At 59.6% G+C, this 21,623-nt stretch overlaps 1 protein-coding gene across 1 annotated transcript; it reads left to right on the top strand.

Annotated features, from left to right (window-relative positions):
* Positions 1–881: 881 nt before the first annotated feature.
* Positions 882–14,079, top strand: TRARG1 (trafficking regulator of GLUT4 (SLC2A4) 1). Its single transcript, XM_008270943.5, has 3 exons — positions 882–1,411; positions 9,007–9,139; positions 12,177–14,079. Exons 1-3 carry the CDS (start codon positions 1,028–1,030, stop codon positions 12,194–12,196), a joined length of 537 nt encoding a protein of 178 aa, XP_008269165.1. The 5' UTR covers positions 882–1,027; the 3' UTR covers positions 12,197–14,079.
* The last annotated feature ends 7,544 nt before the right edge of the window (positions 14,080–21,623 follow it).

Raw genomic sequence — 21,623 nt, 5'->3', positions numbered from 1 at the left:
GAAGGAGGTGGAAACGGGGGACAGAGAGAATCAGAGCGCACAGGCAGGTCCTACGGAGGCGCCTGCCCCCTGGAGCAGCTGATCGGGGGCTCTTGGCTGCCGGTCTTCAGCCTGGGGAAAAGCTCTAATGGGCATGAAGTGGGACTAACACTTCCTGGGGCCACTTCCCCACCTGCTGCTGAGCTGCTTGCAAACTCAGTCCCAGGGCCCTGTTGGTCCAGGCAGGTTCTCCAGAGGCCACACAGGTGCCCATGTCCCCCTTCCCTCCTGGAGCCGGGGCCCTGGGTACCTCTAGGGGCTGGGACCAGAGTCTGAGTGGGACGAGATAGCCCAGGGCTGGGAGCACAGGCCCCTGCCACGGAAGAGAAGCCGCTTGAGCAGAGTCCCCGGGGACAGCTGCTGACACAGCCCCATGGGACCCACCGGGTTTTTTTCCCATCCAGAACCCCCCAGCCCAGAGGGGCAGATCTTGGGGCTGCGATGGAAACCAGAGACCAGCCTGAGTCCCTGTGGGCTGGGCTGGGCTGGGGCAGAATGCGCTGGGGTGGCTCTCTGGGGAAGGGGGGAATTGAAAAGGAAGTGCGTCTCTGAGGAGGGTGGAGAGGGAGGGAGGCTGTGTGGAGCACACGCGCGTACACACACACACACACACACACAGCGCCCTGCTCTCGCCTAAGCCTCACTGGGAAGAGGCGCATTCTCCTCTTCGCTCTGCTCTCCGTTGCTTCCCCGCCCATCTGTGCCGTCAGCAGCGCCAGCAAAGTTGGCCTCGAACTTGAACGGAGCTGAAGGCTCCGGCTTCCCGCGAGCTCTGCCAGGACAGCTGCAGGCCGCAGCCTCTGACCTCAGCTGGCCTTGAGAAACCCACCAGAGCCCGCTCCACGCCCAGCTGGCCCCCGGGGGCTCCTTAAGGCATGCGTCTGCCCCGGCCCTGAAGCCCCCGTGCTGGCCTGGGTATGGTGTGCTGACGTCCCTCTAGAACCCCTCGTCTGCACCAGCAGCCGGAGCAGCCCAAGGCCCAGCCAGCATGGCCAACCCCGTGCAGCCTCAGTTTCCCCTGGTGCAGGAGGCGGGCTCCACCTCACCCTTGGAGCTGCCGGAGATGGAGAAGCTCCTCACCAAGGTGGCGGACAAGGACGACAAGGCCCTGGGTCTGTCCAGGTCCCTCTCGGGGGCTCTGGACTTGGAGAATGGCCACAGCCTGCCCTTCAAGGTGATCTCGGAGAGGCACCGGGAGGCCTCCCTGCCCCGCTCCCCTTCCCGGGCCAGCTCCCGGCGGGCATCCTCCATCGCCACCACCTCCTACGCCCAGGACCAAGAAGTCCCCAAAGATTACCTCATCCTCGCCATCGCCTCCTGCTTCTGCCCGGTCTGGCCCCTCAACCTCATCCCGCTTATCTTTTCTATCATGGTAAGCACTGTTCCTTGTTCTGGGTGCAAGGGCTGGCCTGGGGTGGGCGGCACCGACCTCACTGCCCAGGGTGCAGAGGAGAGAGCCGGGTGCTGGGTGCTTGGGAGAAGACTCGCTTTCTCGGCTGTCCTCCTGCTTCCCCTTGGAGACGGGGGCCAGGGGCCCAGAGAGCTTCTGTCTGCTCTCCTCGTGGCTCCCTGTGCCTGGCAGTCACAGCATGACTTGCACCTGCTCCTGCTGGGGTAAAGGGACCCAGGAGACCCCCGGCACGACATCCTGCAGGGCACCAAGCCAACCTGGGGTCTGCCTGCTTGTGAGGTGGGGTGGCTTCTCAGAGAGTCATTCCTAGGAGTCGGCAGAGGCTGCTTCCAAAAGGGGGTCCCAGGAGGGGAGCGGGGCCTCCCGGGCCACCTGGGCATTCTACCAGCCTCTGGTTTCCAGGAGCTGACAGCGGCTTCCCTGCTGTGCGCCGAGGGCCGGGCGTGGCTCCCTTGGGGCACCCGAGGAGTCTGCAGGCTGCTCCTGGGGGAAGGAGTGTGTGGGGGTTGGGGGGTGGTTCTTGCTGGCACCCCTGACCTTGGTGGTTGCGCTGACTCCAGGGTGTCTTCAAGGCAGGGGAGACACTTTTTCCCAATGTTAGAGTCAAGGGCGCGGTCAGCCTTGCCAAGGGGGCTGTGTGGCTCAGTGTGCCCCTTTGTTGCGTTCGAGTGAATTGTCCCCAGACCGTGCCATCTGGCTGGAGACACTTTCAGGGGGCCTCACAGCAAATGTTGGTGACTTCTGAGAAAGGAGAGACATTGAAAGACTGGGGATGGCAATGACTTTGGGAATGAGGTTTGGAGCAGGTAGGCATGACCTGCTGGCCCCAGGCTGGTCAGGGCCAGGGCATGGGGTTGGGGGACATTGCCTGCTTCCCACTAAGCGGCCCCACTGCTGATTCAGCCACTGCCCAGCCCCTGGAGCAGTGGTTGTCCCACAGCGTGTCCCCCTGGGAAAGCTCATTTTTCCTCAAACATCTCTGTCTGCTTCATTGAGGACTGGTGTCCATCAGGAAAGTGTGCCCTGTCCCCAGCAAATCCCGGGCCACCTGCCAGGACTTCAGGGGGCGCGGGCAGCAGTCCTGACTCCCTGGGACTTGGCGTGGGCTCCAAAGCCAGGGTGGGGCAGGGCCCAGGGCAGGAGCTTCTTGTGCTGCCCACTGCACCCAGGGACAGCTGGGGTTGGGGAGGGGGCAGAGCCAGGCCCCAGGGTGCAGCCAGTGGTTCTGGACGGGCGGCCAGGAGGGGAGGCAGGCCCTGGGGAGGGAAGGCACAGGCGGGCTCAGGAGAAAAGTTACTGGAATCCATGGTGTGGGCGGGAGGTGGGGGCAGACTGGGAAGGAGTTGCCTTTGTCGTGGGCTTGAGACTGGGAGAACACCACACCTCCCACCCCCACCCCCCAGTGCAATTCCACAGCCTTCCCAGGCTCCTGACGGTTGCTGGGCTGGGCACAGGGAGAGCAGTGGCCAGGCCGGACCCTACCCCCAGTTCCCATGAGCCTTCAGAGTGTGAACAGGCTCTTACAAGATATTCCAAGAAGTGCCCATGCTACAGGCAACCACAAGGGAATAATGGTGGCCTTGGGCAAGTGACTCAGATCTCTCTTCTCAGTATTACTGTCTGCAAAATGGGTATGACCATCATGCCTACATTAGAAGGTTGTGAGAGCGTGAGAAGACATGAGCCACACATAGCACTTGAGAACACCGTTCGGCACTGCCTGGGTGCTGCTCCACTCTCTCAGTCACTGGGCAGCGCTGGGAGTCTCCCCAGTGGGCCATGGGGTCACCGTAGGTCTTTCTGAACAACTTAACTGAGTTCTAAGCCATGCACCATAGAGTTCACCCAGCTACAGTGTACACTGGTTTTCAGGACACTCAGACACATGCGACCTGACCCCAGTCCATCTTGGAACATCTGCTTCCTCTCCCGAAGAGACCCTGGCCCCTTTACCTGTTCCTCCTCCTGCCCCCAACCCCCCAGCCCTGAATCCCTCAGTCTCTAGGGCTTGGAGCCCAGAGGAGGGTATCAGATTTCTGTCTTGGGAGCCCAGCTTGGTGCAGGTGACATGGAGGGGCTGACGGGGTTGGGACTGACCATCAGAGAAGGGCCAGGACGGGAGGTCTGGATCAGGTCACGGCGAGCACAGAGGGGGCTTCTGGAACCTTGTTAGAGTTTTTCACTCATCTTCCAGGTGTCGTGAATGGCAGGCTGTCCTTCTGAGGGATGAGAGGTAGAGGGTGACGAGGCCCGTGTAAGTGAGAACGCTTCTCTCTGACCTGGCACTCAAGGCGCTGATAGATGAGAGGTGTGGGTGATGTGCCTGGCTGGGCGGGCAGAAGGTGGGGGTCTGGAACAGGGAGGGAGGGAGGGAGGCGGCTCCCTCCAGGAAGCTAAGTCCTATGCTAGCAGCTCTGAGAAGCCCTCAAAGGCGTGAGCAGACTCAAGATGGGGGAAGTTTGTGTTCTAGAACCAGAGTCGGCGTGGGCATGTGGCCTGGTGGTGGAGCCACAGGGGACCAAAACATCCCATATCAGAGCATCTGGTTCCCTTACCAGCTCCTGAGTCCAGCTTCTGGCTAACGCAGACCCCAGGAGGCAGTGGTGATGGCTCAAATGGTTGGGTCCCATGTGAGAGGTCTGGATTGAGTTTCTAGCTCCTGGTTGTGGCCTGGCACAGACTTGGCCACTGTGGGCATTTGGGGAGTGAACTAGTGGAGGGCAGCTCTCTGTCTCTGTCCCTCAAATAATAAAAATAATTTTAAAAAATCCTCCATCAGCCGGCACCGCGGCTCACTAGGCTAATCCTCCGCCTAGTGGCGCCGGCACACCGGGTTCTAGTCCCGGTTGGGGTGCCGGATTCTGTCCCGGTTGCCCCTCTTCCAGGCCAGCTCTCTGCTGTGGCCAGGGAGTGCAGTGGAGGATGGCCCAGGTGCTTGGGCCCTGCACCCCATGGGAGACCAGGATAAGCACCTGGCTCCTGGCTCCTGCCATCGGATCAGCGCGGTGGCCGCAGCACGCCAGCCGTGGCAGCCATTGGAGGGTGAACCAACGGCAAAGGAAGACCTTTCTCTCTGTCTCTCTTTCTCACTGTCCACTCTGCCTGTAAAAAAATTAAAAAAAAAAAATCCTCCATCACATTGTAGGAAATGGTCTAGAACAGGAAGACCGCAGGGGTGGTTCAGGTCTGAACCCAGCAATGGGCTCGGAAGGCAGGGCACTGCCAGGGGCTGTGTGTGTGTGGGGGGCAGGGCTGAGCTGGCCTCAGGCTCCCGGCTGTCCACGGTGCTCCAGGGCGGTCAGCAGGAAGTGGGCAGAGAAGGGTTCTCGATGTGAGATTTGAGGAGGGTCTGAGTAAGCAGGGAGAAGTCAGGGGCTGGAGAGAGGGTGGTGGTGTGCCCTGGCTTGGCCACTCGTACAGTCCTGGTCCCGTAGGAACACAGAGGCCCAGGCATGAGGGTCCCTGAAGAGGAGGAGATGATGTCTGGGAGTGAGAAGGGTCTGTTCCTGGGTAGAGGCAGGCAGGCAATGTAGTGGAGCTGTTTGGCCTGCATGCCCCTGAGCAAGGGCAGGGCAGGGTCAGAGACACAGGGGCTGGCGGCGGAGGGGGGAACAGGCAGGTCAGGGGTAGTCCACAGCCTGTGTGGTGCTGGGAGTGCCACCCCTGGAGCTGCGGTTGGCACACATGGGTGCCGGCTCAACCAGGACAGGGCCGCAGTGAGAGCAGGACCAGGTGGTCCAGAAGACGCTGGTGAGGGCAGCTGAGGGGCTGTGCCAAAGGCCTGGGCTGGACTGGGGCGGGGGCGGGGACTGGGCCCGGGGAGGTGGTCACAGCCGGGGCTCAGGGAATCCTAGGGCAGGTGCAGCACGAGAGGGGACTGAGGTGCTGGGGAAGAACTTTCCGAGGAGGAGCCGCGTGGGGCGATGGCAAGGGCTGGGGTACAGCTGTGGAGGTGAGTTTCTAAAGGGGACTTCAGGGCCCAGGAGAAGGAAACGGTGGAGCACCCAGGGCGTGCAGTGTGGAGGGCCCGCGGGTCCACGTTGCTAACCATCACCAAGCGCCTGCCACGTGTGAGGCCCAGGATTTTTTTGCCCGAATTTCTCATCTAGTCCTGAAGGAGCACGCATGGATCTGGGCATTGTTGTCACCTGCATTTTCCAGCTAAAAACAAAAAACAAACAAACCTGAAGCACGAACAATGAAGCACTGAACAGAGTCTGGTGCGTAGTAAGTGCCTAAGAAGCGGAAGGGGCTGCTGTCGCTATCATTAGCACGAAGCGGAAGTTTGCGATGTCAGAGGGAGGGGTGAGTCCCCAGTTCCGTTTGGGGTCGTCGAGTCCCACCTCTCAGGGCGCCCCCTGGGTGTAGTGGGCGGGTAGGGGACTCGGAGCGGCATGTTGTTCCAACAGCATGTGGGAATGCTTAGAGATCAGAGCGGCTTTGACGCGTCCTGCCCTAGGTGTTTTTGGATGGCCTGATTATGTAACAGATGTGGTGAAGAGCGTGCGTTTTTGTCGCACTCCCGTTCATTTACATGTCCTCTCACTCAGCAGGTGCCAGGTCCCAGCCAGCGGCATCTGCTGCAAACTTTGGTGTCTCTGGGGCTCGAAGGCGCACAGGTGTCTGAGGTGTGAGGACGCAGCCCTGTGCATAAAGGAGAGAGTGGACTTGGACTTTCTTTCCCTCTCCCCTCCCTGCTCTCACAGCCAAGTCAGTGTGCCTCTCTCCATGGTCCTGAATCATCACGGTACCTGGCAGGTGTGGGGAGGCCCCATCCAAATCCTGCTCCTCCCCCTGCACGTCTGGCTCACAGCCGAGGGTCCCCGGGGGGGACTGATTCAAGGCAGCCTCAGAATGTTGAGAGCTGAACTTGTGAGAAACCCCTGAAGGCTTTCTCTTTTTGTCCCCTCTTCCTCCTGATGCCTAGTCATTGATTTCCTGAGTTCCGTGCCCCAGGCTGGCGATGCAGGGAGCTGGAGGTGGTGTCCGATAGTGGGTGGGCAAACCCGCATGCCAGGTATCTTTCCAGTGGGGCCCACTGCCCTTATTTCTTTGCTGAGTCTTCTGTGAGCTGTAACTTTCCACTGGCTAAAGCAGTGTCTCTTCTCATCCCCCCCCCCCCCCCGCCTTTTTCTTCTCTTCTCCCTCAAGCATGTATCGAGAACCTGCTGAGGCCTGGCCCCAGGTTAATGTGGGGGATACCAAGATGGGGGTGCATGGTCCCTGCCCTCAGGAGGTTCCTGTCTAGGGAAGGAGAGTGAAATAGGAGAAACAATGACGGGGGGGCATTCGGTCAAGTGCAGCAGCTTAAGTCACTGCTTGTGACGCAAACATTCCATATTGGGGTGCCTGGTCTGAGTGCCCGTTACTTTGCTTCCAATGCAGTTTCTGGCTAATGCACACCCTGGGAGGCAGCAGGTGATGGCTCAAGTACTTGGGCCCCTGCCACCCACATGGGAGACCTGGGTGGAGTTCCTGACTGCTGGCTTCAGTCCAGCTTTGGCTATTGTGGGCGTCTGGGGAGTGAGACAATGGATGGAAGATTTCTCTCTCTCTTCTCTCTGCCTTTCAAATAAAAATAAAAAAAGGAGAAGGAAACAATGACACAAAGTGGTAAGGGAGCAGGGGGTTGACTAGTTGCTATGGGAACCCAGGGAGGTTCTTCCGCAGGTGACTGTTGAGGGATGAGGAGCTCAAGGAGGCAACGTGGTGATGAACCCTATGTGCATAGGCACTGGGGCATAAGCGCACCTCTCTCAGGGGGTCTCATGACCGGGATGGACTGAGGAGAGGTCATGGGGAGCTTGGTTGGCCCAGGGGGGAGGCTGTGAGATCGTCCAATGAGACAAGTGAAGGGCATAGGCTAGGGCAGGGGAGGTGGGCACAGACATGAGGGACATTAGAGAGGTGGTCAGGAGCTCACACTTGACTGTATTTGCAGGTGGGGGGCAGAGATGAGGCCAGGAGGGGAGATGCAAGGATTCTCTTCTGGGCATGGGAGCTGCAGGGAGGAGGCCTGGGGTTCCTGCTGGAGTGGACAGCCTTACTCCTGGCTGAGGCTGGGGTCAGCGATGAGGATGTGGGAAGCACAGTGCTCCAAGGGGACATGGACACCAGGGGCCTCCCACATCCCCCTCTTCCACTGCCGCCACATGGAGTGGGTAAGAGGGCAGAGGAGGAGGAGGGAGGACAGAGAAAGGTGGTGTAGTGGCTTCCTGGACGTAGAGTGAACTTGTGACTGACAGCCCAACTGGGGCGCCTCTGCCAGTGCCAGGGGCACCATTGTAATCTCACCAGGACTTACCAGACATGGTCCCCTGCGGGGTCGACGCCTTGTGCTTCTCTCCCTTCTCGGACCCAAAGCGGGGAAGAGACCCCCCTGATAGGATATAGACGACGATGCTGTAGCACTCGCTGGAGGCTTAGCCCCCATCGTAAGCTCTGCCGTATCCCTCAACCGCCCCAGAAAGTGGTGCTGTTGTCACCCTAATCGCACAGACAAGGAAGCCCAGGCACTGGAAAGGTGAGCCACTCCTCCAGGGTGGCACAGCTAGGGACCCACGGTGGCCTGGCCACAGAACCTCTGCTCCTCTCCAGGTGGCTCTGCTGGGAGCTGGCGGCCACACCTGCTCACGCGTCCAGGTGGGCTTGGGAGCCTCAGGATGGACTGTCGCACCAGTCCTCAGGCCAGACCCACCTTCTCCCTCCTCCCCGTTGACGACATTGGTCCCAGAGGCATGAACACGGACAGTTCCCTGCCCAGAGGCACCTGCAGGCCTGTCGTGGTGTGTGAGTCCATCTGCACCTCCCTGCGTCCAGTCCCCGTCCTATCCACACGTCCCCAGGGCTCGGGTCCAGGCCTCGCCCGGCCTCTCTGCTACCCCAGCTACTGTGGCACCCATCACTCCTTGGCCTCGACCCCTCCCCTCCCTCTCAGCTGGATCCTTTCCTCCCCCATCGGGAAGAACCACCGGCCGCAGCTACTCCGTCATCACCTCCGCCATCCACAGCCACACTTCTCACAGCCGCCTCTACCCGCTGCTAAAATTCCTCACCCCCACCTGGTCCTCACCTGCCCCTCTGGCCCCCCGCCTTGCACCCCTGAGCCCACTCACCAAGGACACACACATGGCCTCCCTGCATGAGATGGCACCATGGGCCACTCCTTCCTTCTGTTTAAAAACTTTTATGTATTTAAATCCCTTTATTCTTCTTGCACTGTGTGGATTTGGCCCAGGGCCTCAGGCCAGGTGACAGTTATTTTCTGAGTATTTGAGACCCCTGTGACAATGATGTGTTATTGAGCCCTTACTCTGTGCCAGGCTCTGTTTTTGGCTGTGCCCAGCCGGTAGGCTTGCTGAGGGGCCCCCACAAGAGGCCAGGCCATTGCTCTGGGAGGAGTTCTCTCCCCCTGCCCAAGGAGGGCTGCTGGTGTGGGGGCTGCACTGGGGACAGGGCGTGTCGGGGGCCCCGGCGAGGGGCCACTGCAGGGCTGCCGAGGCCCCTGTGCCCGACGGACAGCCGTCCTGATGTCCCCGCCTTTCCTCTCTCTGCAGTCTCGAAGCAGCGTGCAGCAGGGGGACCTGGACGGGGCCCGGAGGCTGGGCCGCATGGCCCGGCTGCTCAGCATCACCTTCATCATCATGGGGATCGTCATCATCATCGTGGCGGTGACTGTGAACCTCACAGGTGAGCCCCCTGCCTGGGGCAGAGGCAGGCAGCTTGCCCAATGTGAGCAGCCAGGGGTAGCCTGGCCCCCTGGGGTGGGGAAGCCTAAGAACCCCTGTGGGGACCACAGCCCTATCCCCTCACTCCAGAGAAGGGACCCCAGGGGGGTGGGCTCTCTTCTGCCTGGCAAGCGAATCAACGGGAAAGGCTATGGGGAAAGCACAGGATGGGCGCCTGGGGCCCGCGTCTGGCCTGGCTGAGCCTCAGGGTTTTAACCCAGGCAGTGGCAGGAAGAAGGCTCCCGCCTAGGGGCCAGTGTGAGCATCTCTAGGGCGGCGAGGTCACTGTGCTGTGTAAAGTGTGGCTGGACCTGCCAGAGCACCACGCACGGTGGGGACGGCAGGGAGGAACGCGTCTGTGTCACCCAGAGGCGCCTGGTGACGCCATGTGTGCTTGCTTTGCTTTGCCGCCGCCTCCTCCTCCTCCTCCTCCTCCTCCTCCTCCTCCTCCTTTTCTCTCTCTCTCCCCCCTTCCACCACGATTTACTTTATTTACTTGAAAATCAGAGTGACAAAGGGATAGAGACACACAGAGAGATCTTCTGTCCACTGGTTCACTCCCCAAATGGCTGCAACAGCCAGAGATGGGCCAGGCTGAAGCCAGGAGCCATCTTCTGCTGCTTTCCCAGGCACATTAGCAGCCTACACTTGCAGTGGTGCTTACATGGGATGCCGATGGCACAGGTAGCAGCTCAACCTGCTGAGTCACAACGCCAAGCCCCAGGGGAGCCATTTTCCAAGGTGCTCAGCTGCTTGCATAATTGATACGGCTTTGCAAGACTTGGGGCGATCCAGGCCAGAGCCATCCCACACACTCACACTGGGAAGCCCGCTCTGCCCATTTCAGTAGTCCTCCTAAGCTTTTCTCCCAAAGGTTTTGCTGCACGAGCTCAGTGCAGTGGTTAAGGTACTGTTTGGGACGTCTGCATCCCAGGTCAGAGTGCCCAGGTTACAGACCTGGCTCTACTTCTGATTCCAGCTTCCTGCTAATGTGCACCCAGGGAGGCAGCAGGCGATGGCTCAAGTTATTGGGTCCCTGCCATCCATGTGGGAGACTTGGATTGAGTTTTTGGCCTGGGCAGTTGTGGGCATTTGGAGAGTAAAACAGTGGTTGGGAGATTTCTGTGTTGCTTTTTTAAATAGATAAAAATAGGCCGGCGCTGCGGCTCACTAGGCTAATCCTCCGCCTAGCGGCGCCGGCACACCGGGTTCTAGTCCCAGTTGGGGGGCCGGATTCTGTCCCAGTTGCCCCTCTTCCAGGCCAGCTCTCTGCTGTGGCCCGGGAGTGCAGTGGAGGATGGCCCAAGTACTTGGGCCCTGCACCCCATGGGAGACCAGAATAAGTACCTGGCTCCTGCCATTGGATCAGTGCGGTGCGCCGGCCGCAGCGCGCCGGCCACGGTGGCCATTGGAGGGTGAACCAACGGCAAAGGAAGACCTTTCTCTCTCTGTCTCTCTCTCTCACTGTCCACTCTGCCTGTCAAAAAAAAAAAAAAAAAAAAAGAAAAAAGATAAAAATAAATACATACTGAAAGATTTTGCTCCATGGAGGCAGGTGTTTGGCATATTGCTTAAGACTACAGCAGTGTTGGCATCCCATAGGGGCGCCAGTTCGAATCCTGGCTGCTCCACTTCTGCTCCAGCTCTCTGCTATGGCCTGGGAAAGCAGTAGAAGATGGCCCAGGTCCTTGGGCCCCTGTACCTGCATGGGAGACCCAGAAGAAACTCCTGGCTCCTGGCTTTGGATTAGCTCGGCTCTGGCCATTGCGGACATCTGGGGAGTGAACCAGCAGATGGAAGACCTCTCTCTCTGCCTCTCTGTAACTCTCTCTGCCTTTCAAATAAATAAATCTTAAAAAAAAAAAAAAAAAGACTGCTTGGGACACCTGCCTCCCACCTCAGAGGGCCTGGGTTCAAGTCCTGGCTCTGCTCCTGGTTCCAGCTCCCTGCTAGTGTGCATCTTGGGGGGCAGCAGGTTCAAGCGGTTGGGTCTTCTGCCACGCGTACGAGTGACCTGAATGAGTTTCAGGCTCCTGGCTTTGGCCTGGCTCAGCCTGAGCCATTTTGTGCATTTGGGGAGTGAACCAGTGGAATGAAGATCCATCTCTCTCTCTCTCTCTCTCTCTCTCTCTGCTTTTTAAATAAAATAAAGAAAAGTCGCTCCATGGATGCACCCGGGGCCTCACCCGGGACCCTGTTGGAAAGGCAGAGCCTCGGGACTCCGTCCTTCCGGTCGGGGAGGCTCTGGTCTCCAGTGCTCAGAGGGCAGCAGCAAACCTGGGATTCAGCACCGGGACCTAGGGCAAGCTTGGCCACTGGGAGAGAGAGAAGGGTCCAGGCTTGTCATCAGCCTGCCTGGTTTCAAAACCCAGGTCCTCGGCTTTCTTGCTGTGCGGAGTGAGGCCTGTTCCATGAGCTCTCCGAGCCTCAGCCCCTCCTGCCAGCAGCGCGTGGTTGGCGTGCCCTGAGAGGCTGCAGCTCACGAGCCCAGGGCAGGGCCTCGGGTTCCTTCGTCCTGCTGCTGCTTGTCAGCTTAGCCAGGGTTCTCTGGATGGCAGGTGACTGGCACTGAACCAACCACTGGACTCAAATTGAGCTGTACCCAGGTGCTCACGCCACGGCGACGGGACTCTGTCGGGGTGGCTCTGGCCTGGGCAGGATGGCCACCGGCAACTCCAACAGTGGCCCTGACAGTGGCACACATTTTAATCAGCACAGCGACTAAGCAGGAAAGAGAAATACCTTTTTGTTAAAATGGTACTGCAAATGTCCCAGGGCTGATTCTGATTGGCCCCATTAGGGTCACATGCCCACCTCTGAGCCAATCACCAAGCTGCAGTTCTCTCACTGGCTGCAGTTCAGGTCCTCTTTGGTTTGAGCCCCCGCCTCCCCGGCCTGAACCTTATCTCTGTTATCATTTCCCACTAGGAAACAAAAACCCAAATCCTTCAGCCAGGGACTTGACCCAGTGTTCTAAGCTCTGTTTCTTTTCTCTGCAGTTCATAAGAAACAAAACTAAGCAGGCGCCGTGTTAGCAGAGGCAGGCCCTGGCCGGCTGGAGCCTCTGACCCTACGCACCCCCCACACCGCGAGAGGACAGCGCGGTGACTGCCGAGTGACTGTCCCCAAGCTCCAGAGCACACACTCGGAGGGACACCCCCAAGTCACCCCACTGCCAGCCCACATCAGATGGGAAGATCTGGAGGAAGAAAGGAGGGAAGGAAGGAAGGGAAATGGACCGTGCGGCGGCCAGCGCACATGCTGGCTCAACCTCCTGGACACTCCGCAGCGCCTCGACCCCAGTGCCTCGGCTTGTTTCTCATCCCCACAGTTTCCTGGGATCAACCACAAAGCCTCAACTGCCACAAAGAGGGGAAACCAGCCCCTCCCCCAACAAGACCGCCAGGGGTGGGGAAGGGCACGGAGCAGCCCCTCCCCGGCTGCGGGCCAGGAGCAAACACCTGGGACTTCATCTTTTGTATTTTCCTGGAGAGGGGAAGACCAGTTTGTGTCTGCTGAGATCTCAGCCGGTGCCCGGAACTCAGAGGCGGGGACGGAGGCGACAGCCCCTCCTAAGTCCTCCATGGCATGAAGGACACAGAAGCATCTCTGCCAAGGACGCTGACCCCGGTGTGGGCCCCTGGCACGAGCCAGTCAGCTTCTGCTTCCCACCTGCGCTGGAGCCTGGGGCCCAACCTGGCCATGTGGGAAGGGGAGGTCCCTCCACAGCCTGCGGCCAAGCCAGTGATCCCACCCAGAACGGTGCAGGGCCTGGCTCAGGTGGACACGGCTTCAGGCCCCCAGGTCAGCCCCATCGGAGGCTCTGTGTGCGGCCTGGTGTCCCTGGCTGTCCACTAACGCCAAAGGCTTCCCCTGGAGGATGCTTTGGGTTCACCCCCGGGGACCTCCCATGGGCTCCCGGGCCCTTAGGGGCATCTGTGTTGCCTGCTGGGAATTGGGCTGACGCTCTTAGGAAAGTTTGCTGTTTGTTGGGTCTAGAGAGCCCCGAGAGAGAGCAAGGCTTGGCTGAAGGGTCCCTGGGTTTGGGCCTCCGCCCCGGTGCCTGCAGGCAGGGTCTAGGTGCCGGGATCTCTGTCTCAGGGCCCAGGGGACAGCTGAGAGGAGCTGAGCAGAGCATGGGCCTCCCCCTGGTTTTCAGCCCCTCGACACCTGTCTACAGGGGTGCTGGCGGGCATCTCTCTGGGCTGAGGGGTTTGTGTCAGTGCCCAGGCCCCGGGGGGCAAACGCCAACATTCCCTATTCCTAAAGCAGGGTCTGGCTGGGTTTGTTTGCCAGGAGCTTTGAGACCAGAATAGAGACCCTCGCGTCTCATGTGACCTTGGGGTATACTTGTCACTTGTGAGCTCCCTGGAATTGGCCACTCATAGGAGCTGGCTCCAGCAGGAGGGGCCCTGAGCAGTGGCTTCAGCAACCCAGGGACAAACCCTTATGATTCAGGGATGGTCACATGGGGGAACGAGGCAGGCCCGGCTGCAATCTTCCCTCGCCACAGTCCACCCACACAGTAGGCACCCCTGGGTATGCCCTCCCTCCACAGTTGGCACCACTGGATACACCCTCCCCCCAACACTCTTCACACTCAAGACCCCTGCTTGGGTGAAAGCACTCGACAGGCGCCCCAGGGAGCGCTCAGCTGGAACCTTCTCCCACTCAGCAGGAGCAGCCCAGAGGCCCCAGCCTGCGTGGAGGAGCAGAGGAGGAGAGGGAGGCAGGGGCCTGCTGCCCGCAGGCCTCACCAGAGCTGGGAAGGACAGTGGCCCAGCTGCCAGCTGCATGAACACAGGGGTCCCTGGTCGGGGCACTATCCCCTCCCCACCCCATCACCCCAGTGACTCTGCATTTCGTGGCATGGAGAGAAATAAAGCTGAACATACACGCTCACTTCCGGCCTGTGTCTGTGCTGTGGGGTTCAGGGGCCCGGGGTCAGGCTGGGAGCCATGACTGGGGAGCCAGGCACACAGGAGCCACAGCCCACCCAGGCATTCCTCTGGCCAAGTCATTCGTCCTGTCCGGGCCTCAGTTTCCCCAACTGTAAGATGAGTGGGTAACACCAGTCCCATCTTCTCTCAGTTGTTCTTTCTATGTATGAGCGTCCTCCAAAAAGTTCATGGCAAATGGAGTTAAGTTTCTTTGGGTGCAAACAATTTTGTGGGGAGGGTGTTTAACACAGCAGTTAAGATGCCACCGCCTATACTGGAGGGCCTGGGTTCAAGTCCCAGCTCCGCCGCCGATTCCAGCTCCCTGCTAGTGTGCACCCTGGGAGGCAGCGGGGAGGGACATTGTTGAATCTCTGCCTCCCAGCCTCAGCCTGACCCAGCCCCAGTTACTGCAGGCATTTGGGGAGCTCTGTCTTGAAAATAAATTTTAGGCCGGCGCCGTGGCTCACTAGGCTAATCCTCCGCCTTGCGGCGCCGGCACACTGGGTTCTAGTCCCGGTCGGGGCGACGGATTCTGTCCCAGTTGCTCCTCTTCCAGGCCAGCTCTCTGCTGTGGCCCGGGAGTGCAGTGGAGGATGGCCCAAGTGCTTGGGCCCTGCACCCCATGGGAGACCAGGAGAAGCACCTGGCTCCTGCCATCGGATCAGCGCGGTGCGCCAGCCGCGGCGGCCATTGGAGGGTGAAGCAACGCGGCAAAGGAAGACCTTTCTCTCTCTGTCTCTCTCTCTCACTGTCCACTCTGCCTGTCCAAAAAAAAAAAAAAAAAGTGAAAACCACACATCTAAGGGGTCTTCAAAAAGTTCGAGGGCAATGTGTACTGCACCACAATGCCAGCCCCAAGCTTATCTTTTAATTCCATTTCCATGAACTTTTTGCAGCCCCGATCTTAGGCCTGGAGAGAGCAGGGCAGGAAAGCAACCCTGGCTGCCCCGCACATGCTCTGGGCACGTCCCCCACGGATGAATCCACACGCTGTCCACTGCGGCGAGCAGGGTCTTCATCCTGGGTTCACACCAGTGAGCTGAGGCTGAGGCATGCCCGGCACACAGAAGGGGCTGAGCCAGGGCTGGGGAACTGCCCTGGCCCCTACACCTTCCAACCCCAAAGTGAACTTGTGGCCAACACGCCAGGGGAGGATGTGGGGCCCGTTCTGCAGCCCACAGAGAGGTCGCAGGCTGAGGGGCTGTGGGCAGCACGAGGGCAAGAGGCTGGGGTGGGGCGCAGGGCAGGGTGGACATGGGCGGTCAGCTTGGGAGCTGGGACACACTGCTTGGGTTCCAGTCCTGCCTGGCCACTTTAGCTGAGCCTCCTTGGGCAAGTTCCTCGCCCTCTCTGTGCCTCCCTAGATCTGAACATGAGCCTGGGATGAGGCCACCCAGGTAGCTCCCCACCCCCAGTTCAGCTGTCGACTCTGACCCACTTCCCTCTGTGGCCTGTGGCCGGGGAAGACAGGGGGCTGATGCAGGAGGGTCACAGAGACAAAGGCTTGGTCAAGCCTGGGCGCCTCTGCTCCCTGCTCCTCACCCAGCACTGGTCTGGCTGCCGTGGCCGAGCCCCTCCCTCCTGGTCCCTACCACGTATGGTGCCGCAACTCTGGGCCTGCCTCCTCAGCTTGCACACGCGGCCCGACAGGTCTGGGCGAGACTTGGCCCACTGCTGCCCCCACCCGGAACCCAGTACTCAGGACCTGACTGGCCACTGTGGCCCTGCTTTGCCAGTTACATAGGGTTAAAGGGGGCAGCAGCACCTGGTTGCCCCTCTGAAAGGTCAGGAGGTGACCATGAACACAGCCATCCCCTCTCCTGAGCCCGACCCACAGCACCCTCGCTGCACAGTCCCTGCTCTCCTCGTTCCTGGCCCTCCTGCCTGCTTCCCACCCCCTGACCCATGCCGGGGACCAGCCCGAGTGCCCAGGAAGGCAGATCACCCTCCCCGCCCCAAGCCTCTCACACACCGGCTGTGTGGTCTTGGGCAGGTCTGTTTGTCCCCTGGACTTCAGCCTCTGCACAGCAGGAGTGAGCCAGCCCAGAGGAGGCTGCGCACCTGCTGCACACAAGGACCACCTGAGCTTTACAAACCCCACATCTGGGGCCGGCGATCGGCAGTGGTTACGATGCTGCCTGGGATACCTGCCTCCCGTATCACAGTGCCTGGGTTCGAGTCCCGCATGTGGTCTCCATTCCAGCTCCCGGATAATGCGCACCCTGGGAAGCAGCAGTGATGGCTCAAGTAGTTGGGTCCCTGTTACCCACGTGGGAGAGCTGGGTTGAGTTCCCGGCTCCTGACTTTGACCTGGCCCAGCTGCAGCTATTGCAGGCGCGTGAGGAGTGAAGCAGTGTCTGTCGTCAGGCTGTCCCTTTCTCAAAGAAAAAACGAAACCAAGCAGCTCTGCAGAGCAGCACTTTGGTCCCTGCCCTCTCCAGTGGGTCTCTGCCCTTGACACAGAATGATTTCCCTCCTCTCCTTCCTTCAAGGGTTTCCTGTAACAAACAGAAACTCTGGACGTCTTGCCTTTCGGCAACCCTCCTTGCTTGAGAGGCAGAGGGAGAGGACGCAGGCAACCCAGGTAAGTCGGTGCGGGTGGGGCGTCTCGCAGACAGGCCTGCACTTACTTTTTTAAAATTTCATTTATTTGAAAGGCAGAGTTAGAAAGAGGGAGCGACAGAGATGCCCTATCCACTGGTTCACTCCCCAGATGGCCAGGGTGAAGCCAGGAGCCAGGAGCTTCTTCTGGGTCTCCCACACGGGTGCAGGGGCCCAAGGACTTGGGCCATCTTCTGCTGCTTTCCCAGGCCATAGCAGAGAGCCGGATTGGCAGTGGAGCACCCAGGACCAGAACCGGCGTGCATATGGGATGCTGCCACCAACTGTGACCCGAGGCCTGCACTTTCTAGCATGTTCTCTCATGAGGCCGAGGCCCAGGGGAGAAGGCAGCCCGAGTCAGGACAGGAGGAAGCTGGAGGGTCACAGTGGGTGTGTCCCTAAAGTGCAACTTCTGAGGAATCGTGGACCTTCTGGAACCTTCCCAGGGATGGAGGAAAGCCAAGCAGGTGTGTCAGAGCTGCGTGGATGGGAGCTTCTACTCTAAACCAAAATGAACACCAGGGGCTCTTCTGGGTCCCCATCCCCCGGACCCCAGGCCTGGAGGAGGAAGGAACCTGGAGAAGCTGTGATGTCCCTTGCTGTCCTGTCCTGGGGCAGGAACTCCTCCGTCCACAGCCAGCCCAGCTTCAGACGTGGACTCCTCCAAGCAGAGGAGGTGCAGAAACCACAAGAAGCCCCCTTTCCTTAGGGGTGTTTGTGGCCTCGGGGGCAGGCAGCTGGCCGCCCCAGGCACAGCCCGAGTGCATGCCGCCGGGCTCCAGGAGGGCTGCAGGCGGCCTTCCCCGGCAGAGCCGGCCAGGACCTGCCAGGGCTTCTGCCGCCTGCATTATTCATCTGCTGCCTGGCTGTGGGCGTGAATAATTCATCAGGGAAGGAAGCTCCAAGGATTGCAGGAGGCTTCCCGGCTCCTCCCCAGCCCCGCTCTCACTCAGCCTTTCCTCTTTTTTGCTTAATGGGCTCCCCCTGCTCAGGGCCTGGCAGGCCCAGGAAAGACCTCACAGGTCCACAGGTCTGCAACTGCAGGTGCCCCTCCCCTACCCCAGGCTTCTGGTCGTCTGGGACCTAAGTCCAAACGCCAGGTCGGGTCGCTGGGCCGTTTACCTGCTCTGGGCCTCTGCTGCCTCGGGGGCCACTGGGGGACCTAGGATTAGGAGGCATGAGAAGGACCTGGCATTATTCTGACAGACAGCGTGCACTCAACAAACATCGGCCGCTGTTTTTGAGGATATTTATAATACATGAAGGCTTCCTTCGCTGCGGTTGAGGGCCTTGGAAGGGGGAAGCCGCTGGGGAGCGGACACACCTGTCTGGACGCACCTGCCTGTGCGTGGTCAGAGCGTCAGAGGAGTGGGGGCAGGTGAGGGTGAGTCAGGCTCCAGCCGGGGCCTCTGTGTGTGGGGCTGGCAGGGAGGGGTGGGGCTTCAGGAAGGAGGACGTTGAAAGAACGATCCGGAATCCTACACGGACTCCTCATTAGCTGATTCCTTGATGCTGCACATCTGGTTGAACTACTACTTGCTACTCGGCGCCCACTTACACCTTCTCCCTCCTAGAACCTGGGCTTCCCTTGGGGCATCCGTGTTTGCAGCTCACAAGGCTGTTTCCCAGGCTCCCTTGCAGCGAGGGGGTGGTCACGGGACACAGCTGTGGTGGAAGCGCATTCAGCTGGGCATCCCCAGCTGCCTCTGCAAGCTGTCTACGCAGCGGCAAGGGCAGAGGGGCGTCAGCACACTGTGGGGGGGTCTAAGAAAGAGGAGCAGGCGGTGCTGGCGCCTCCTGGACTGAGGGGGCAGCCAAGCCCCTGCTTCGAGGGCCATTTTCTTGTAGACCGCCTGCCGCGCACTGCTGTGCATTTCTTATTTATTTATTTTTTGACAGGCAGAGTGGACAGTGAGAGAGAGAGACAGAGAGAAAGGTCTTCCTTTGCTGTTGGTTCACCCTCCAATGGCCTCCGTGGCCGGCGTGCTGTGGCCGGCGCACTGCGCTGATCCGATGACAGGAGCCAGGTGCTTCTGGTCTCCCATGGGGTGCAGGGCCCAAGCACTTGGGCCATCCTCCACTGCACTCCCTGGCCACAGCAGAGAGCTGGCCTGGAAGAGGGGCCACCGGGACAGAATCCGGCGCCCCGACCGGGACTAGAACCCGGTGTGCCGGCGCCGCAGGCGGAGGATTAGCCTAGTGAGCCTCAGCGCTGGCATGCTGCGCATTTCTAAAACTCCATGTGAACCTCCATTTGCAATGGCTGCACACTGTGACTCCTCCCACTGCTGGGCATCTAGGTGTCCAGTTTGCCCTCTAAGTTTCACTGGCTGTAACTTTAAAATTATTTATCTGAAACACATACACACCTTCCATGCACTGGTTCACTCCCCAGATGCTCACAATAGCCAAGTCTGGGCCAGGCTGAGGCCAAGGTCTGGGTTTCCCTCGTAGGTAGCAGGGACCTGAGTTCTTGGCAGGAAGCTGGAATCAGAAACGGAGCCGGGACGGCAGTGTGGGATGCAAGCTTCCCAGGTGGCAACTTAATTGCTGTGCCAAACGCCAAGGCCTGGCTGAGCGCTAGGGTGGCGGATTCTGAACGGGCTGTGGGAGCAGCTCTTGCTGCTGAGGCCCTGCTGGGCTCTGTGACTTCCTGAACCAGACCCTGTCCCCAACAGGGTCAGCTGAGTAGGTCTGGACCAGGGAAGCTGCTCGTGGGCAGGCTAGAAGGGCAGTACCAGGGCCCAGCATCCGGGAGCTGGGAGCCTGGAGCGCTGAGGCTGACCCGACCCAGGTCCCCGAGGACAGCCAGGGCCCTACACCATCTTTGCTTTCTTCAAAGCCCCAGGGGCTGTCAAGCGCCAGGCTGCCAGGGGGCTCTGCTGGGGTGCGGGGAGGGGGTTGGGGGGAAGGTCAGGCTGGAAGCTGGGAGGCGCGGGAGAGACCCCCTCCATTCTGGTCTCAGTGTGTGCCACATGTCCAAAGGTTCTCGTTTTTTTCACCGCATGGAGAATTTTCTTCTAGAAATTTCTGTTTGGTCTGGGTTCCTCAAGGAAGCTGTAGCAAGGATTCCGAAGCTTCTGGGAGAGAGGAGGCCCTGGTGCCCTCAGGGCGCTCCTGGGCAGACCCTGGCGTGGGGACCAGTGCCCCTGAGGCCCCTAACAGGGCAACGCTCGCCCTGGCTCTGGCTGCCCTCGCCCGGCCGTGTGCAAGTCATCCTTCAAACCTCAGTAAGTTACAGGCACTGCACTCTGAGTCGCCGCCCGTGGGCTGGGGAGCCGGTGATGGAGGTGATGGAGGCAGCCTTTTGGCTTCTATTCCGTACGCCCTGTGTCACTGGAATCTCACAACAAACATTTAGGTCCACATTACTTTTATAATTTAATTTTAAAAAATAGATAAATGTATGAGGGAGGAAAAAATTATTCCCCGTAATCCATTAGCTGAGACAATCAATGTGAATATCTGAGCATTTTGCTTCCAGGCTTTTAAAAAGCAGTTTGTTTTGAATATACGGCTGCAGGCGCTTTATAGTAAAAGGTTTGCCTAAGTGCTCCTTGCATGGCAGCTGGGCGCTGCGAAGCTGTTCCGTGGAGGGCCCTGGGCAGCAGGCCCTCCAGGCTCCCCGGGACCTGGCCCTTCAGACACTGTGCAGCCGAAAAGCCGGGAGCAGCTCTTAGCTCCGCCCCGCTTCCCAAAGAGCTCCTGCCTGTGCACCACCTCTAGGGAGCTCCCCAGGGTAGGAATGGATGGCTCCAGTCCGGCTCTTGTCTCTGGGGTCTCCCTCACCCCCCTCCAATTAAGGGCTGGTGGGCGGTGGGATCTGCTCTCACCCCTAAAACCAGACCCCCACAGTCCTCCCCAAACTCATCCCTGGGCTGGAGGCTCTGGGAGGTCCCAGGGCACAGAGGCCCCAGCTGGCTCCCTCTGGCTCATTGGCTGGCAGAGACTCCTCAGGGTCTCAGGATGTCCCACGAGAGGCAGGCGGGGCTGCCCTCCCAGAGGATCCAGCTCATGTTTTGCTCACGGCCTGGGGGAGCTGCCCTTGGCTGGCTGAACAGGGAGGAGGTAAACATACTCCAGGCGACCGGGCCTGCTGCTCCGGCTCCGGCTCCGGCTCCGGCTTTGGGCTTCTGCATAAACCTACCACCGTGACAACAGGACAGAAAACGGGGGAAACAGATGGGGGCGTCTCCCTCCAGCCTCCACATATCCAGTGCCTGGTGGGGACCTGCTTCCTGCGGGTGGCTCTCCCCAGGATGTGAAGGGCTTTTGTTCCCTCTTGATTTCATTCTAATCACGACTTCAATCTGGCAAGCTTGGAAAATGCAGAAAGCATACAGAAAAAACCAAAACCAAAAATCTCCCCAGGTCCACTCAAGGCAGCCATATTTCCATCACAGCACTGCCAGCAGGTGAGCCCAAGCTGACTGACTTACTGACTGTTTCTCCTCCATCACAATCCTTTTTTTTTTTTTTTAAAGATTTATTTATTTGAAAGGCGGAGCTACAAAGAGAGAGTGTGTGAGAAACAGAGAGAGAGAGAGAGAGAAAGAGAAAATCTTCCACCATCTGGTTCACTCCCCAAATGGCTGCGACAGCTGGAGCCAAGAGCTTCATCCGGGTCTCCCACATGGGTACAGGGGCCCAAGCACTTGGGCCATCTTCCACTGCTTTCCCAGGCGCATTAGCAGGGAGCTGGATCAGAAATGGAGCAGCTGGGACTTGACTCGGTTCCCACAGGGGTTGGCAGCGTTGCAGGTGGCGGCTCAACCCACTATACCACAACGTGGGCCCCCCCCATCGAAACTTAAATCCCAGGAAAGCAGGGTCCTTGTCTGTCTGTACACACTTAAGGCTCTGACCCAAGACAGGGCCGGGCACACAGGAGGTGCTTTGCTGCAT

Source organism: Oryctolagus cuniculus, chromosome 17, assembly GCF_051225735.1.
Source record: "Oryctolagus cuniculus isolate XC-2025 breed Fujian yellow rabbit chromosome 17, ASM5122573v1, whole genome shotgun sequence".
Lineage (NCBI taxonomy): Eukaryota > Metazoa > Chordata > Mammalia > Lagomorpha > Leporidae > Oryctolagus > Oryctolagus cuniculus.
Note: the sequence above shows the minus strand (reverse complement) of the source record. Positions and strands in the feature narration are given on the sequence as shown.

Coding starts and splice junctions, on each gene's coding strand:
- TRARG1 (XM_008270943.5), top strand. CDS start 1,028: ATGGCCAACCCCGTGCAGCCTCAGTTTCCCCTGGTGCAGGAGGCGGGC. Junction 1,412..9,006: donor CGCTTATCTTTTCTATCATG/GTAAGCACTGTT, acceptor CTCTCTCTGCAG/TCTCGAAGCAGCGTGCAGCA. Junction 9,140..12,176: donor GGTGACTGTGAACCTCACAG/GTGAGCCCCCTG, acceptor TTTTCTCTGCAG/TTCATAAGAAACAAAACTAA.